Raw genomic sequence first — 19,980 nt, forward strand, 5'->3', positions numbered from 1 at the left:
CTGTAAGTAAATCATCTCTCTCCAGTCACAGCAGAATAATTCAAGGCAAACTCTCCAGTGATTTATGCATCATGAGCAAAAACCCTCTGCTTTGCAATAAACAATGGCTGGAGCACTCGGGTAAGCCCTGTGATGAGAAGTTCCAGCAAGGGGAGGGGAAACTCCCTACAACTCACATGAAAATTGCTGTCCTAGCACCAAGCATCAAATATGCAGAGCATTTAATGGGTGTATGACATGATGCTAAAGGCTATTCATAAATAAAGTGGTGTTGTGAGGGGTAATGAGATCACACAGACATTGGAAAGGGGAAAGAGTTATAATGATGGAGAAAGTGTTCCTTTTTCAATAGCTTGGACTCTGCCCCAGGGTCCCATCTCCTTCTGGCTTCCTCCAAGGAGCTCTCTGCTGTAAAAACTGGCATGCAGGACACCAAGGATGAGTGGATGCTGGCATGGCACTTCCCACCATAACCTAGACCTTTAATGATGAACTGCAAGCTGAATATATCACATGGTGGGAATGAAACTTTGTTGTAGAGTTTCTTGGAACTATAAAAAGATGTTGGACCCAGAGTGCAACAGGGTTAAAGTGAGAAGATATGCTCAGATTATTGCCTCAGGCATGTTCTTGGCCGAGGTTTGGGAAGGAGCTCGATGGACAGCTGCCAAAGTCACTGGTAGAGCTCATGGGCATTTTTCTACTTAGTGCTGTGTTTTCTCACTTTGGACTTTCCCAGGCTTAAAGCTGTTTTCTCTTTTTCCTAATACAGAATTCCTTGCCTACAGGCTCAGCATCTTTCCAAAGGGAACTCTCTCCAGGATGGCAGGAATCAGCGTTGTCTTGGAATGCTACAGTAACTCCCTGGACTAAGGGGGAAAGCACAGCATTCTCAACACACTGGTCACTAGTATCCAAAAAGAAAGCAAGCTCCCTCCTCCCTCAAAGGAAAAGGAAACTATAAAAAGAGAGGAGAACTCCACTGGCACCCAGTGCATTGAGGAGGGTTGTTCAATCCCCACAAGATAATCACATACTACAGGGCTGCTTTCTGCTGAAAAGGTTCCATTCCACAAAAAATAAAGATCAGACATTTGGTCAGATTAATCAACAATAAAAACTGAGGAGTGACAGGGAAGGAGAGGAATTAAAGCATACAAGAGAATCTGCACTTTGAGGATCAATAACCCCAAATTTTGGATAAACAACGACTGAACAACATGTGTGTGTACATCTGGAATTAGGGAGGGGCACCGCAGACTTAATTTTCAAGTCCTTAGAATTCTTGACTGTGTGTGGAGACAAATGTTCCTTCTCAAGACATGTGACTACAAAGCATGGTGGTGAAAGAGGCAGTGATTTGCTCGTGTATTAGGTGGCATAGATGGCCACAATTAGGGGAATGCTGTGCCACAAATTAATCTTAACCACGGAAGAAACACTTATCTCTGAAGACAATAAACCCACCACTTCAGCAGATCTCCCCTTTTCTTATTTTATCTCTCCTTTAAAGCTCCCCTGAGTAGGGTGAGCAGATATACCCATTTTTGTTTCCTATGGTGAAGATTGATGAAAGAAGCAAAAGGTAAAAAGGCAAACCAGCAGCAACACTTTGGGAGCCTTATATTGCTTACATTGAGCCCTGCACTACACAGACCCCAGGACACTGACAGTGAAGTCAACAGTGTCCAGAGCTGAGACAGTCAAACTTTGGATCACAGGTCTGTCATTGCTTTAAAAACTGCCAGGAAGAGCAAGCTAAAGGATTTAGGAATACAGCATCCATGTGCAGGAGCAGGAGGGGACTGGTAACTGTTCTTTCAAGAGCAGGTTCACCGTGGGTACACTGAGAGGAAAGGCCAGAATTCATTACACACCGAGTTCAAACAATTTTCCATACCCAAGGAAAACACAGTTGAAGAGAGGAAGGAGGAAATATATTAGGTAGACAGTTTGAGCAACAGAAACCCCCCAAGTTTTGATTTATGGGCTATACACTGTAAATAATATTTTGGTTAGCACGCTTTACTACCTACTCCTGCAAAAAGAGTTATTGTATACATAGTCTTAATGTCCACATGTCTTCCCAGCTTTAGGCTTTGCAGCAAGAGGCACTTGGAGCTTTGAAAGTAATCATGTTATAGATAATGTAGCCTGTTAGCTATTATAAAGTTTGGTGAAGTCCTAGAAATGGGAAATAGGAATTAGAACATGAAAAAGGAGATGGATTAGCTGGGACCTTATAGAAGCACTAGTATTAAAATAAGTTCCATCACAATTAAAAATTATCTAGCTCTGCTTGATTTTCCTAAGGTGAGGTAATCTTATATTAATAACAAGACATCAAAAGGGGACCTTCTCTCTACAGTGATGGTCCCCTACCTAAAATTTCAGTTCTTACATGGGTTTCCACCTGCAGGCCCTTTAAGAGGTCCATCAAGAAGAAAACTTCCTGGTTTTCCAGGAGTTAAGTAAGATTTTGTATCAGAAGGATAACCACCTCTTTGTGATAGCAGTAGCCTTGGATTACACCCTTCCTCTGTCATTTAGACCTCCTAAGTGACAAAATTTGCATTACAACCAGAAACATAATTTATTATAAATTCTACTGTACTTCTTATAGTTGCTGTGTATTTTCTTGACTTGCTATAACTCATCAGAGGTGAACTGCTAAAAGATAAAAAATAATAACTGTAAGTCATATCAAGGAATATTTGATCTGGACAGGAGGAAAAATTTCTTCCCCCTGAGAGTGGTGCACTGCTGGAAAAGGTGTCCAGAGGAGCTGTGTCGGCTCCATCCTTGGAGATTCGAAAACTTTTTTTTTTGGCCTGGTTTTTAAACCAGCCCTAAGGGTAGATCTAAGGACAATGTATTCATTCTAGAATCATATAGTTAAAACTCTGATTAACCCTCTATAACATATAAAAATATCATGAAACCTTTCTTCACAGAGGGTCATAAAACTCCTAAGGAGTGTTTTCCATGTCTCTGGATCAACAGTAGTATCACTGCAGAAACTGCTAAAAACTGGGTCTGAACACATCTTCATTTCAGAAAAGAAAACCATCAAAACAGAAGACCACTGAACTACAGATGTTATTTTAGCACCTTTTACATTACATGACAAGGACTGAGAAGAACTACTGTTGATAAGTGCAGTCCTACAAGACAGGCACACTAGAGAAACTCCTCCCTAGTAAAAATCAATACTTAAACTTGAATGACAAAAAAGGTGCAAATCTCTAGAGCTCTGCACGTCCTAGAACTGCAGCTTTCATCCTCTGCTTGTAAATACATCCCTCATGCCTTCCCAGTCCAGGGGTGACTGAGAGACAGGGTAAACCCTTCTCAGTACTTCTGGCCTAAGATATCTGTTAGCAAATAATTTGTGATTTCCCTCTCAAAATGTTTATACAGATTAAGAGACAGAGGTAAATGGAACTGTCAGTGAATATTGTAATAGTCTTTTATTTCTTTTTGTTACTAAGAACTTTTAAATTTTCTAAGGCTGACTGTGCAGTTAAATTCCCTCAGGATATCAGACCTTAGAAGAGACCTGTACCAAGAGTGAGAATAACAAATATGTGTTTTCTAGCTTTGGTGTACAATCAATTAGAAACCTGCAACAACTGTGTGGTCAGAAGCAAGGTGCTGAGGCACCAGTAATAATTTATAATAATTCTACAGTGCCACATCTAGTCTTCCAGGATAGGCACTTCAGTTAAAGAAGGACTTGCAATCTGCATTCCTACTGAATAAAGGTAAATGAGGAATAGTTAAAAATATTTCCACTGTTGCAAGCTGTATTAAAAATTAGACTAAGCAAGTCTAATAACCAGTGAGACTCTGTAATAATATTCACATTTTGTTATTATATAAGCAATGCACTTCAACAGAGTTAATGCACTTGAAAACACCAGTCAAAACAGGGTTTGAGTTTAAGGCAAAATAAATGCTGCTTCTTCTGTCCATCAAAGCCTGAATATAAACTTGATACATTTCACAGCCCTGCTATAACCAGAAAAAAATGTTGGGTATAATCTAAGCAATCTAAGAAAGAAGGGTCACAGTAAATTATCAAAATGCACAAAGTGTGACTGATGTCTGCCAAGGGAATAAGTATCTGCACTGAGACTGAGCTCAAATCCCCCCACAGTGCAGAAGTGCAGAAACCTCCTGCAGTTGCAGAAAGAGAGGGGTGGTCTTTCCTCAGGTATATATACACTAAAGTTCTAACATTGCCTAGGAAATAAAAACCACATTTATTTTAGTGGTAACAGCCAAACTTGCAGTCAAGCAAAGCATGGAAGATAAAAGCAAGAAAAATCATCTCTGAGCACAGAGAATCAATTGCACATGTCTGGTCTTTTTTTTTTAATTTTCTCACAGAAGTTTAAACCACAGAATTTCTATGAAATCATATCAGCATAGAGAGACATTATAAAGGAGACTGTGAAATACAAATGAAGATGGAGTGTAAGCAGATGGACCTTTACTTTTAATTCAGCTGGTCTAATAAAACGGGGGAATCCCTCTAGACAGTCACAGTTTATTTTACAGCTGTAATATTTACTAACAACACAGCAGGTGGTGTATTCTTGTTCTGAGTTTACCTGTTCCATACAGTAGCTTGGCCTGAAATAACTGTTATTCCAAAAGCACATTAATCTGGCACAAAAATAGATCACATAATAAAACCTAGATGGAGTTTCATTATTCAGAAGATAAATAGTAACAAATGCCAACTTTCTTATGTACCCAAATTATCTAGAAACACGCATTTGTTGAGTTTTTTCCTATTTTTTCTCTTTGTTAATATCACGGTTCATTTATTCTTATACAGATATCAGAATATTTCGAATCAGCAGTCTTCTCAAATATTGCTTTTCTTTACTCAATATTTATAGTATTATTATATTATTAGTAGTGTTATTTTATTATTATATTAGCATTATAGTAGTATTGTTTTAATATTACTGTATTTTTATAGTATATTATAGTATAAAACAAAAATTGTTTTGTTTTGGCTTTCTTTTAGAGATATTGTCTGAAATCCTTAAAAAGCATGGTAGGTTTGTTTTGTCTTATTTTAAGGCCAACTTGTTCTATGTTTGTAAAGAAAAAATTCAGAAGTACACAAGAAAACCACCGGGATCACATATGGATGTGATCACAAATTACTAAAACTTGTAAAACCAGGAGTAAAAAAATCAAATCAATTTCAAAACTGTCAAATACTTTCACATTGATTCACAATGTGAACACCAGCTTCTGATTATTCACCAGCTTTTATGAACATAGTCTCCAATAAAACTTTGTCAATGTAAATGGAAATTCCTTTCTTTTGATAGAACTCATACTTTAGAAAAACAAAAGAAAACAAAAAAACCCAGCCTGGAGTATGATATTTTTCCAGGGATAAGCACTATACAAAAAACAGAGGTACATAATTGTTTAGTGTATTTTTGTTTCAGTAAACTATCATCAGAGCCACAGAAAAGCAGTCAAAACACTTTTTTTTTTAATGTTCTGATCAATCCAAGATTTCATTTGCTGAAGTAACTAGAAATTAACATCAGCTAAGAACCAGGTCCCTTGATGTTTTATTCAAGTCCATGTTACCTTATGAGTTGAATAGGCTGAAACTTGTAAAATGCTCCATATCTCGCCCATTCTCGATACAGCAACTAAATAAATTAAAAAAGAAAAAATCAGAAAATTAACTTAAAACAAATTACCCCTTCTGCTTTTACAAACATCTTCTAAGAGTTAAAAATATGTGCACCAAAAAGAAGTTTTCCATACTCCAATGCAAACTTACAAGTATATTTTTCAGACATTTATAGAAGCCTCCAATCCCACCAGCAATGGGAGGATGGTGGAAACACAACTTTCTTCAATACCTACTCTAAGAAACTGGTAATTCAGGTGTGAAGGACCTGACACTACTCTGAAACAAAAGCTAGATGGTGGACAGAAACTACCATGCAGTTAACAACTTGGTGAAAGAGTTAATCTGATAGCAGTATGTTTTATAACTTTGGATGAATCTACTGATAATCAGAAAGGACATTCATAAATGAAGCTTTCCAGAATGAAGTGAAGAACAAAGGAAGCTCAGAGGAAACATCATCATGATCTGTTAGCTGACTATATTTTATCTTCTGAGGGAAATAAAAATCAGGGCAGTCATGGAATCATAGAATGTTTGGCTATGAAAGGACTGTAGACAGTCTAAGACAACGTGGTCATTGAAAACTGTTTATTGAAATAAAGAGTGCATTAAAAAAAAAAAAAAAGTGAGAAAATTACTATAGGTGAAACTAAATTAACTATGTCCCTACTTACAGGTTATAAGTCTTTATCATCCAAAAAGATAGGTGTCAAACCTGTTGTCCCTCTTTTCCAAAAGGAGTGGAGGGAGTTCAGAAAAAGAGTAGGATATGAGAGGTGAGGTCAATTCCTTTCAAATAAGTCTCCACATCATTCCTAGTAAAATTGGAGTAGTGATTGAAACTGTGTTTTGAGGATGAGCTTCCGTGTGGAATATCTGCTGACTCTAAGAAATGACCTCGAAATGACAACCTCAGAGGCTGGACTGGATTTTAGATCTTCTTTCCCAGCCTAAATGATTCTGTGATTCTGTGACCTCAGGCTCCACTTCCTCCCTTGCTGTGAGCACAGATTGTCCCTCACCTATCTAATGGAAATTGTAGTTTATATGAAGTAACCTGAGTTAATACTTTGGACACTTCTATTCTTCTGTAAACTTCGGTGGGGAGTAAGACACAAACCAAGCAACACACAAACAGCAAGAGCTGCAGAGGGTGTTAGGAACAAAATACATAAAGTTTTGGAAATTATCAGAAGTTGCATCGTGAGATGGTCCATTCTGACAGCAGTGCTACACCACTCTATGGAGCAGACACTACAATTAATATAAGTGTGGAGAAAGTCCAGATACTGTAACTGCAGAGTTATCTCAACATATTTTGAGGTTTTCCAATCATATTTTCCTCCTCTTTAGAATGCCTCTCCTCCTGTAGATGCTATGTGAAAGAACTAAATAAATATCAAGTGAACAGCTAAGACCTGGATTCTGCAAACGTCCTCCTGATGAAGTATTATTGTTCAGAATAATGAAAATTTAGGTGTACAGAGCTATGACATTGTGTACTCATTAAAAGTACAGTATGAAGTATTTTCTGTTTGCAGATCAAGGAGCAAACCTTTTAAGCATTTGGGAATTCAGCGATGAGATTCAAGGACTGTGGAGTCTTGGATTTTAGAATATTGCCCTTACAGAGCAGATGCTTTGCAATTGTGCAAAGAAATGATGAGACTATGTTTGACTTTCTTGGGCTTCACCAGGAGCTGAAGAGGCTGACATATTGCTATTTTCATATGAATACTTGTTGTTGCCTATTGAAAATCACCCCTTGCCATTACCCCACAACATGACCTACACAATGTTGTTTACTTCCAAAAATAATCATATTAATAAATGCATTCACTCAAATATACAAAAGAAGAAAGTTAAAAGTACTAAATTCTCAAAACTACCTAAAAGCTGTTTTGAACACAGCTGCAGAATTTTAGGAGCAAAAAGAAAGATCTTTCTAAAATTGCTGTCTGTTTAGGAAGAGGCTCATATGCCATTATGTCAGACTGCAGAATCACACTGGTTATTCTGATTCCAAAAGCCATTGCAGCAAAAGCAGCACGAAAATTTTCCATTCAGTGTATTGCCCACCCTAAACCTCTGTCCCAACACTGCAGTTTTACAAGATGAACTTAATCTGGAAGCTGGAATGTGCTTCCTTTCATGATATTTATTAAATTGAAAGGAATTCTAGGACGAGTTTTGTAATATAGTTTATTGTATTTTATCAGCTTCGTTTAAAAATTGTGCTCCCTGTAAGTTTATAATAACATTCTCTAATCTGCTTCTAATATTCTGGGGATGTTGCTGTAGCATATGACAACAGGTCATATTTCCCAGGCAGGTAACAAAACCCTCATGGATTTCTTAATGTCAAACATACGGATATCAAGGAAGGGTTACAATTTGCCAGTGGGCTGGAAGCTTAAAGACCAAGCCAGTGTTTATACTCCTGGTGAGTTATTACCAGGCTGCTGTGCAATAGCTTGCTTTCCTGAAACAGGGAAAATCCTTTATTCCAGTCAAGACTTAGGAAAGACTGAAACCTTCTTATTCTAAGGGTTCCACTGACTACAGATTTCTAATTCTCACAGGATGTGACAGAAGTGTTGTTTCGCTGTGCACTTTCTCCAAGGAAATTCTAGAGATGGTTGATAAGGATTAACCTTTTATTTTATGAACTGGTACATTAACCTTAATTACTTGTGCTGCCTTATTGGCATAAGTAGCCCAGATGGACTCAGTTCATTTTTTTTGGGCTTATACAAAAGAAAATTGAAATAGAAGATACAGAGCAAAAATGAAAAAGGGGTAGAAACCAAAAAAAAAAAAAAAGGTTTAAAAATGCCCTTCTTTCCTTTAAACCTGATCAGTTTTTTTCAGGAAATTAAACACTGAGACTAGTAGATTCAGATAGAAAACAGATGATGTTAGGCATAGGAATACTACAGAAGATTCAATGGCTGGGCAGCAGGGACATATGTGAATAATCAATGAAGTATTTCTGGAAAGAAGCTTTTATGTTTTTAATACTTAACACTTCATAACTGAGCCTAATAGGTAGAATAAAAAGAAGGCAGCACAAAATACAACTAGTAGGGTGAATATTTTTCCAGACACTAATTCTTTTAGGTCCTCTTCCCCCACTATTTCACAGTACCCAATCTTCCTTCATTGACTAATATTCTTTTTTTTTTCTTCTCCAAAAATTTTGCTTTACTTCTCAGTCAGTAATCCATGGAGCTGCCTCTCATAGTCCACTACTGTACCTCTATCACTTGCTCAGAGAAAATTCTGTAAGTGCAGAGCAGACAATTTCTTGACAAACAAAAAAAGTTCAAAGTAACGGGCACAAATATAAAACCTTCTTTATAGTTAGTTTTCTAACTTTGTCTCTTTTACTTACCAAGGTTCATACACTGAACTAAATTGTATATGGTACATGAAGACATCTAGTGGCCAAATATTAACATTATTCACCGAAACCTACAAAGATTATGTTTGCAAATTTTACTAACCCAGAAATGGAGAAATCAAATTTCTTTGTATGACCTATGAGCTCAGTCTCCATTTTAGTGCTGAAGTAGTTATCGTTTGTGGCAATTACACTCTTGAGAACTACACTGTGTTTTGCCAATTAATGGCATTTTCCTAACTCTCCTTCAAGGAACACATGGTTCATACCAAGATCTGATGCCAGAGTTAAAAAAAATTATTAAATAACTTACAGGTCACCAAAAATATATGTAAGTTGATTTCTAGTATAATAAATGCTGTAAGTATCCAAACATTCCCTTTTCCTTCATTCTTCTCTCATGCCCTTCCTCCCCCTACAATTTTCCCTCTTCATTTCCTATCCTTTTGTTTGCATATCAAGGACAATAAAATGAGTAAACATTAGAGAACAACATGGAACGGATCTTAATAAAGTAATTAAATGTTTTCCCCCATTTCTAACAGTAAGCATGTGTACTAAACACAGTTTGAATTCACAGTTTCTCTCGTGCAGACAGTTGGTGGGTGATCTATTTTCAAATGTCTTTTGATAGAAACTTTATTTACAAAATAATTGGAAGCAGATTTTTAGAAATTGCATGCCATTTAAATGCATGCACAATCAAATGAAAAATACAACTGTGTTTTATTCTGGTAAACACTGTTCTCTGGTACCATTTGGTTAGGACAAGAAGATTAATATATAAATTATTTAACACCTTCTGCTTCCTGACGAGTTGAAAAATCTTATCTATGCATGCGGAGAGAACCTTGAGGCACCTCGAGAAATAAATATCAAATTAATTTACTCACAAACTTCATAGAAGACTTTATAAAAATCTTGCAAAAAATTTTTATATGCAGAAATACAGGAAAATATGTAATGCAAAAACTATATGCATTTGTAAAAACATCTACCTGTTTGAACCTTCTGGCTAGTGATTTACAATAGCATTTAGAACATTAATTCCCATTTATCACATTAATTCTAATATCAAAAAAATTTTGCAATGTATTTTACCTTTCTTTCATTCATGTCATCATTCTGGCCTTCATAATGACCCTAGAGAAAGGAAATAATTTAATAACTGATGTAAAAGCAGATAAAACTAAATAAAAGATTGCTGAGTTGTTCCTACATTGTTGATTTTACTTTCAAGTCACAACTTGAAATGTACTTATATATGAGTTTTCATATTAGAATCACACAGAATATATTTTCATTGTTACAGACAGCAAATATTAATGTCTATGCACTACTGAGTGATACCAGCAGAGAACTAGATATTTAATAGTGTATACATACATCATGAAGTGGGTATGCTGCATCATAAACATTGTTTGCTATTAATGTGCTAATACCTAAATGAAAAAAAAAAAATCAGATGGTCAGCAGGTAGGCACAGACAAACAAAAAACATCATTACAGATTTCATTTTATGACATTACCTAGAAGCTGTAAAAAAATGTATAAGCTAATGTTGTTATTTTCTTCATATTGTGTTATGAAACATGTTTATGACAACCAAAGACTGCTACAAGCACTTCAATATCACTGCCCTGCCTCTTGTGCAAAATAAACAATGAACTCTTAAAAAAAACCCAAACAATGACCCAAAGATGTTTAAAAATATCTTTCAAACCAATGATGATGAGTGGTTTTAAGTTTAAGAGGAGAAAAATGGGGAAGCCTTAGTGACATATGAAACATAGTACTTTTGGGGGAAGGTCTCAGAAGACCAAAACAACTAGTAAATTTAGGGTGAACATGATGCATAATCATGGTTTGGCTGTGGACCAGAAAGATGGAAAGGATGAGAACATTAAAATATTTACCTCATGTCAAATGGGATCTTGAGCTGACCTGAGCTTGAAGTGCATCAGCCTGTATTTTCACCTTAGCATTAAAAAAATCCTGAAAAATCACTGCTAGTGCTTTGATCTCTACTAATGGCTTTTATTACACTATAAACCAGAACAAGCTATTAAAATAGAGAAAACTTTAGGTGAAAGGCAAAAAACCTCCACTGACAAAGTGCTCTTTCCCTTCCCACTGTGTCCTTGTAGGACGGATTGCTTCTCTCAAGCTTTCTCCCCAACACCTTGCAAAGACCTTAATTTTTCAACAGATTCTAGAGATGTCTACAGGTATTTTTTTGTAAAGGAAACAGTGTAGTGATCATAACTTTAAAACTTTGTAGTGGGAAAAGGCAAGCATTTTTGATTGAAAAAGAGGCAGTTTTTTGTTTGGGGGTTTTTGTTTGGGTTTGGTTTTCATGTAACTTAAAAAAATTGTCTCTCTATTTCAGGGAAACCTAAATTAATCTATTTTCCAGCCCAGCTGCTGTACCAAAGACATCTGTTGCTGGACAAAGTCACACCAAGACTGTGAAGAATCTTGCTACAGCACATTCTTTTCCAGGTACATTATCCTTGGACATTGTGATCTGTCCATAAGTGGTCAAGCTTGCAGAAAGACTTCCAGAAGACATGCCAGACAAGGAGCACCATCACTTCTTTGCCACTAGGGTAATATGTGTCATGATCTCACAATGGATGAGATAAAAGAGAATAAGCACACCTATATATATTCTGAACCTCAAGAAAAAAATAGCTCTGAATATTTCAGAGTTGTCCCCAAAGTGTCTTCAAAACGGTCGTATTTAAGTCATATATTTCACTAGGCAGTTTATGGAGATAATTTTTAAGGCTACAGTAATAAAAATAATCTGGAAAGATGTATTATTCTATTGAAATGGCAAGAAAAGTATGCTCCTGCAAGAAATAATACACCATATTGCACTTGAAATCTGAATTTTCAAAAGCAGATCATAGAGTAATCAAATCCAATTTTATAACAATTCATGAAATGCAAGTTATGTGCCAGATCCTGCACCTGTAGAAATGAAAACCAATCTCCCATTACCATGTCCTATCCAAACCATGGTCCAAAAAGTCTGACTTTATATCTCAGAAAAAGTATTTGTTTCGACATCTACTTTTTTTTTTTTTTTTTGGTGAAAGTGTGCCAACATACTTTTGTGTCCTGCTAGAAAAATCACTATTCTGTGAGATACCCAAGCAGTTCCTTTCAGAAGCACACAAATAACCCCCTTCCCTCCATCTTACCCATGCTGTTCCTGGCCTTTGTAGACGTGCGCTTCAAAATTTCCCTCACCTGCAGAAAAGAACAGTGGGATAACACTCAAATCCACTTTTAGCACGACTTTCACCATGGAGCTACAAATGAACCAAAGCTTTAAAATAGGTGGCTTCTGCGGTGTTCATTTGCACATATATTTAAATGATTTAGCAAGGTTTGCTAGTGGATCATCTGCCCTAAGACTTGTAGGCTAAATCCTGCTGTGTCACATCCTTATAAAACTATATGAAGTATAGTTGAATATTATATGAATATATATATGTGGAATATATATTTTGTGGAATAAAATCTGATTAAAAATTAGAAACAGGGCTTAAAAGAGCTTTGAATAAGGGAGAGGAGTCAGTAGTTTCCATGTATAACACCTCCTACTCCTGGACCACTGAGCAGCTCCAGAAAGGGATTCCTTACATACATATGACTTCTTAGTGTTTTATAGGAACAGAGAAATGCATAAATTGATGAGATTAGTAAAGTATTTACCACCATTCCCTGCTTAAGCAAATCCCACCCACCATAAGAAGATAATATGTTACTTTTGTTAACTTACTATTCGGCTGCGGGTGGCATTGTCAAAAAAGGTGTCTTTGTCTTTGATGTTATACCTAAAACAGCAAAAGGAAAAAAAAAATCAGTTCTCTTGTGAGACATGGAAGTAATAATTAAGATAACATATCAGCCTCTAATTTAGAATTCATTTAGAAACCACAGTTAATAAGAAAAACAGATGTTTAAAGGAAATAAAATATAGATGACATAGTACAGCATAATAGACTATGTTATTTAAGACACAGACATTCCAAGTTCTACCTGAATTGCACTTATGCTGGGTATAAAAATGCACAGTTATTAACCAATATAAAATAATAACCTGTCTATTGTTTACACAATATGACCTTTTAATATTTTTCTTATAACATCCACTCAACACTACAGCATTCTGAGGTGATGTTATTAGATTTCAATCAGCCTAATGCACATGTTCATTACTCTTTTCCAGGCGACCAAACAGTCAGCATTTCACTTGCTTTCAAATAACCATTCCACTGGAATTATGCCTTCCCTTAAACCTTAAAATCATCATATGTGAAATTAGCTTCCCAGCTTATTCTCCTCCATCAATTTGACTTGTATTCAGAATTAATTAAACTTGTCAGAGGGCAATAAATGATATGGCAGGTCATTGTATTTATTACTGAATTTTATTTATCAAACATAAATACAAGGAGACACTCACAAGTTAAAAAAAAGAATGTTTAATGTCAAACCGGACCCAGAAATATTATTTTGAGTGAAAGGGCAAGTGTCAAGAATTCCTTATCTGCATATTATTAGACAAGTTTTAATTACTATGATAAATCTATCAAGAGGGAAAATATTATCAGATTTTTACTAGTTCTCTGTTTCTTCAAATCAGGCAGTAATATCCTGAATAAAATAATCACGAATTTGGTGGTAGGATTTTTTTGCATTTCAAGCTAAACACATGGATATTTTATTTGATGCACTACTTCCAATGCTTTATCCAACAGAAGGTCTCTGCAACTTAGGTTTCTGTTAGTCCACTGAAAATCTGACAACTTGAGCATTTCCTCAGGATTTCCAGAAATATTCAATGAATTTCTGAATTTTGACTGAAATACAGGTAGAAGAAATGACAACATTAAATGATAAATTACAGCTTTCTTCATTGTTTATCACATTTTCAAATACTCACAAATATATTTTCTCTCTGGAAAATGGGTAGGACAGGTTTTTCATCTTAGTATTTTCTTGTTGTGGCACCTGGGGTTGCAGAGGTTCGGTCAGTTTGCACCATATTTCGTTTAATGTCTTGAGTATTCCTCCTTCTTCTGTGATTTCATACATCTGAGTAAATAAAACCGGTCATTAGCAGGTGCCTTCAAAAAATCCACTAAAATGAAGGAAAAAAACCAAAGATTTTGCTACACACTCGTGTTTAAATCTGTAATTAAAAGAGTGTTTTCTCTGAAGACATATTCCCATATAGTACCAAGCACCTGAACCCATATGAATTGCTGTGGTAGTTTAGTCTGGGCCTTCCTTGGTGACCAGTTTGTAACCAAGGAAGTGCCCAGATTTACCCGGTATTCCCTACGATTTTTACATAAGTCGGGGTATAGGAAGAAAGGAGGAGAGGCCTCTGCCCTCTTTCCTTCTGGCAGCTTTGGAGGTGCAGGTTCCCTGCTGTTGAGTCTGTCGGGTTGGGGAGCGAGGCCTGGTCAGGCCTTGCCGACCCTGGGAGATGGAGGTTGCCGGCGGTCGCTCCAGAGTGACTTTCTGTTGTCCCAAGGAGAGCACTAAGATATTCTTTGCTAATTCTCTCAGTTGCTAGGTCTTGGGCTATTGATCGGGATATATATATTTTATTTTGGTTTTGTTCCTTTTTTTCCCTTCCCCCTTCCCTTTCCCTTTTCCTTGTGAAACTGTATATATATTTCAATTGTATATAACCACAATATAAGTGTAAATATATTTATATATATTGCTTTAGTTGTCTCTCTCTCGTTTCGGTTTTTCTTGGTTGTTTTTTTTTCCCCTCTCCTCCCTGAGGTTTTGGGGGGGGGACGATACACACTTCTTGTGGTAAGGTTTGGAGACTTGGCAGGGAGCCAGCTTCAAACCATATCAGTTGCACTTCCAAAATGCTGCTTTCAGAGAAAAACTCAGAGCAGAATTGTTAATACAAGAAATACCACAGAATCATAAAATCATAGAACAGTTTGGGTCAGAAGGGACCTTAAAGATCATCTCATTCCATCCCTCTGCCATGGGCAGGGACACCTTCCACTATCCCAGGTTGCTCAGAGCCCCATCTGACCTGCTTGGACACTTCCAGGGATGGAAGTTTCTCTGGGTAACCTGTACCAGGGCCTGGCCACCCTCACAGGGAAGAATCTCTTCCTAATATACAGTCTTTCAGCCAAAGATGATTTTGTTATATTTTATCCCAAAGAAATCTAACTAAACTAGGTGCTGCAGGGAGATGATAGAAAGGCAGAGTGATTATTTTAGCTTTGTAACTGGAAATACAGAGAGCAAACAAAGCAGGAAGGGCCTTTACCTGCTGCAAATTACGCTACCCCAGCAGAATAAATAATCGGTGGGTGATAATTGCTATATGGTGTGACAGCACACGAACACATGCCATTAGAAGGGAGGATGGCAGGCTCGTGGCTGTGGAACAGTTCTAAGTGCAAGGGTACAGCTTTTGCTGGTTTAGATTGATGTGAAGCGCTTAGGACCTTCTTAGAAATATGAAGGTATTTTTCCCTCACCAAACCTCACCAAACATGTCCTCATCACAGTACATTCCTTCCAGCCCTTCCACCAGCTTTGTTGTCCTGCTCTGGATGCCTTCAAGGACCTTCACATCCTTCTGAAATCGTGGGGTCCAGAACTGCCCCCAGGGCTCCAGGGGGTCCCAACCCAACGCTGGGCACAGCAGGAGGATCCCCTCTCTGATGGGTTGGGCAGGCTGTGTTTGATGCCCCCCAGGATGGGCTTTGCCCTCGGGGCTGCCAGGGCACACACTGCTGCCTCACAATGCCCCTGCACCCCCAGATCCCTCTCTGCAGGGCTGCTCTCCAGCCACTCCTCTCCCAGTTTGTACCTGTGCCTGTCAGACTCCATCATTTCTTGTTGAATTTCTCATTATTGATTATTGCCCGATACTCCAATCTATCTAGATCCCTCTGCAAGGCTTCTTGTCCCATAAAGAGGGTCAACAGCACTTTCCATTGTCAGTAATCTTGTCAGTGGTACATTCAACTCTTGCATTCAAATCATTGATAAACATATTAAGCAGATCTAGCCCAAGAATTGAGCCCTGAGGTCATCAGCCACTATAACACTTAGAGCCCTGACCTCTTCAACCCAGCTCTTCATCCAGCATTCCATGTGCTGCTCATCTCATAGTCAAACCTGTCCAGAAGGATGCTGTGAGGGATAATATCAAAAGCTTTACTAAAATACAGAAAAAAAATCACATCTACTGCCTTCTCATCGTCCACTAGACAGAAAACCTTATAGCAGAAGTTATAAAATTAGTTAGACAGGACTTTCCCTTTGTGAAACCATATTGTCTGTGCCTTTCAATTCCACCTGGAATGACCTTCTCCACAATTATTCCCAGCACTGAGGTTAGAATAACAGGTATGCAATTTCCTAGGTCTTCCCTCTTGTAAATTCTAATAACAGTGTATAGCTTCCAGTCGGTGAGTACCTCCCTAGACTCCCGAGACAGATGATTGAAAGGGGTCCTGCTAACTCCTTCAGCACTCTGGGATGAATTCCCAAGGTCCTGTGGACTTAGGAACATTCAGCTGATGCAGACAGTCCCTTAAGAATTCAGTCTCCACAAATGGAAAGTCTCTGTTCCCACAGCTGTGGTCCTCTGACTTAGAGGACTAGGCAGCCCAAGGTCTACCATTAATATAAAAGACTGAGGCAAAAAAAAAAAGGCCTCCACTGAAGGCCTCCACTTTTTCTTCATCCCCATTTGTCAGGTGACCATCTTCAACAAATATTGGTCCAATGTTTTCCTTACACCACCTCTTGCTGTTAAGACACTTTAAAAAGCCTTTCTGTAGTATGACACAACACTGGTCAGTTTTAACTCTGGATGAGCTTTGGCCTTTCGTGTTTTCTCCCTGAATATGTGAGTCACAGCCCTGTAATCTTCTTGTGAGGCCTGGCCTTGTTTCTAGAGATGGAAAATTTCTTTTTCGTCTTAAGCTCCACGAGCAATTCTCTGTTCAATCAAGCTGGTCTTCTGCCTCACTTGCTTGACTTAAGTTGGCATTACAAGGTCCTGCACTTTTAAAATATGGTCTTAAAGCTGACCAGCAGTCATGGACCCCTAAGCCCTCAAAGGCAGATTCCCAGGGAACACTACTAACTAGCTCACTGAGTAGCTTTAATTTTACTCTCTTGAAATTTAGACAAGACAGCCTCGTACCATCACACATCCCACAAGTCCTTCTCTATTTATCAATATCAAGTCTAGGAGGGCACCTTTCCTAGCTGGCTCATCGAATCCTTCAACACCCTTCAGGAACTGGTCAGACTTGTATATGACAGCAGTACAATATTCCCAGTCAATGTTTCGGAATTTGAAATGTAATTTCTCCTAGTTGCCTTTAGAATAACTGATCAGCCCTATCACCCTGGCAAACAATACACCCACAACAACATCTGCTTTGTTTTCCATTCCCCTAATCCTCACCCAGAAGCTCTCAACTTTATAATCTCTAACTGCAACTTTGCCTTTCCATACAGTACGTTCCATCTCTGCCTATCCCTCCTGAACAGCCTTTAGTCCTCCATCCCAGAACTCCAGTCGTGGGACTCATTCCACCAAGACTCATTAATCCCAGAGACATCACAGTTCTGGGAATGGAGCAATGCTCCCAGCTGTTCTCTTTTTTTTCTCCTACTGTTTGTTCCCTGCATTCATATTTGAGTGTGGCCCAGTCTCACTCACCAAAAACAACTGTATTATCCTACCCAGAAGTTTATATATAGTAAAAAAGTGCTCAAAAGGTACTTCTTCCCAGTCTGTCATTTGTTCTGAAAGATGATTTAAGACTGAACAATTAAAAAAATAATTGCAACCGATTTGTTGTGTTTGGAGTGGGAGAAGTATTTTCCACGGAAAATACTTTTTTAATGGCTTCATGGGATCCTTGAATAAATAAAATAACATCACAAAAAATACCTAATGTGCCTTGAGAACAACATTTTGTCTCTCTGAACAAAAATAGAATTTTATTTTAGTGGTTGCTGACTAAATTTTTCATTTTGTGTTGCCAAATCCCCAATATACAAGATTTCAGTTTTTTCAAAGTTCATTTTTGATTCTTTTTCCAAATGTCTTTAATTAAAAAAAAAAAAAAAAAAGCCATAGGACAGGAACAGAATTTTCCTGTCAAGCTTGGTTTCTGGTAGTGCTGCCACTGTTTCACTAGAGACAACAAATGATTCTTTTTCTCTCAATCAGAGGAGACAAGGGGATGCAGAACCACTTGTGAATGACTAGGGAGGCCATTGGAGACCAGCAGCTCCTGGAAAGACCTTAACTCAGACCAACATTATGGCAATATTCATCTGTTAAAATACTGTAAAATTTGCTGTAGTGCATCTGCAAAAAGATAGAAGACAATTCCCATGAGGGCAGAGGAGGGAGAAATGAGCAGGCACTAAAAATGCACAAAAAGAATGAAGCTGGGAAGGGATCAAAGAGACTGTTAAATATGTAGGTTCATTTCTAGAAAGTTTCTAGAGATACTGTAGTTATCCGAAACCTCCTCATTTTCAAAGATTGATCAGAAATATCCAGATATTTTCCCCTGTGGTGCAAACACAATCCAGCAAGAGTATGCAAGCTTGATTTGGCCAATCTTCCAACAATGACAGATTGTAACAGCCTGACATGTGAACAACATTGAAGGTTTTGCTGGGTGAAAACAATCAATATAAAAAAAAAAACCTCAAACAAAAAATCAAACAACTCTGTGGAATGAAATAAAATTAACCTGTCTTTTAATTCTAATGACAATTCAAAGAAATAATTGTTCATCAGGGCAATTGAAGAGTACCACTAACTGAAAGCACAAGACAGTTCCTCTGACTTCAGTGGAGTTGCTAGCCAACGTGCTAAATCATTGCAGGGCCACAGATTTGGGGATCTGCTACTCAGAATTTACAATGTTTGCCAGCAACTCTTCTAAAAACAGACTGTAAGGAAGATAATGAGCTGAAGCTTTAATGGCAATAGGCAGGTCCGAATTCACTAAGTCATTAATACCACCAGAACACACTCTCTGGGCATCTGCAGACTTTAGAGAAGTCTTAAGGCAATGTCCAGCTATCACACTGCCTTCCACACTTCACCTCACCTTTGAGGAAAAGTCCTTGACAAAAATCCAAGCAGCCACTGCCTTCTCAATTTTCAAAGCCTCCCCTTAAAAGCTACCTCTGTCATCACTCTCCTGGATGCAGACTATCAGCCAGCTGCCTTTGAAAACCCCTTCAGAAATCCCATCTTAAATACAGCTCTGAACAGTAAATCATCCCAAAATATCTCATGTAAAACATGAAATCATGTAAAACAATAAGCCTGACCGCTCATCTGCTCTGATTTTGGAAATAAAGTAACTCCATGGGTTTCTATGCAGTTAATGACCATTCTGATCCCTCCTCCCTCAGTCATGCAATTTGTTGGTAGGAAATGGGAGATACCTACCTTTTTGGTGGGCATTTTTATTTTAAGGAGTTCTGCTTCTCGACTAAGCACTTGCCAAGGTGCATGGATACGGACAAAACTCAATCCTTGGCTCTTATTCTGAAACATAAAACAAAGTCAAAACAATGTATTTAAATATTATTGAACAGAAGTAGTACTGTTCCAAAGTGACAGCTCCAACTAAATCATTCATCAGTAGGCAATCACAGGGAGTAGTCAATTTGTGTTACAACTGGGCTCCAAAGTGACATTTTCCCTAAAAGATGAATCTTCTAATGCTCTAAAATCCATAAATCTCCTGTATAGAGTGTAGCTGTGTGTGCACCACAATGACAGATGGCTACAGGTCTAGATTTTGGAATCATGTGAACAAGAAACCCCAAGCTAGAG

At 37.8% G+C, this 19,980-nt stretch overlaps 1 protein-coding gene across 1 annotated transcript in view; it reads right to left on the reverse strand.

Annotated features, from left to right (window-relative positions):
- ANO2 (anoctamin 2) overlaps positions 1-19,980 on the reverse strand; it is a 152,887-nt gene that overhangs the window by 108,977 nt on the left and 23,930 nt on the right. The window contains exons 2-8 of the mRNA XM_051770755.1: positions 19,591-19,689; positions 14,041-14,192; positions 12,874-12,928; positions 12,290-12,338; positions 10,467-10,522; positions 10,182-10,223; positions 5,626-5,690 (exon numbers count right to left, since the gene is read on the reverse strand). Of these exons, the coding sequence (XP_051626715.1) occupies positions 5,626-5,690; positions 10,182-10,223; positions 10,467-10,522; positions 12,290-12,338; positions 12,874-12,928; positions 14,041-14,192; positions 19,591-19,689 (518 nt within the window). The remainder of the gene's footprint in view (positions 1-5,625; positions 5,691-10,181; positions 10,224-10,466; positions 10,523-12,289; positions 12,339-12,873; positions 12,929-14,040; positions 14,193-19,590; positions 19,690-19,980) is intronic.

Source organism: Manacus candei, unplaced genomic scaffold, assembly GCF_025592945.1.
Source record: "Manacus candei isolate 608988 ecotype Guabito, Panama unplaced genomic scaffold, ASM2559294v1 h1tg000124l, whole genome shotgun sequence".
NCBI classification, from domain to species: domain Eukaryota; kingdom Metazoa; phylum Chordata; class Aves; order Passeriformes; family Pipridae; genus Manacus; species Manacus candei.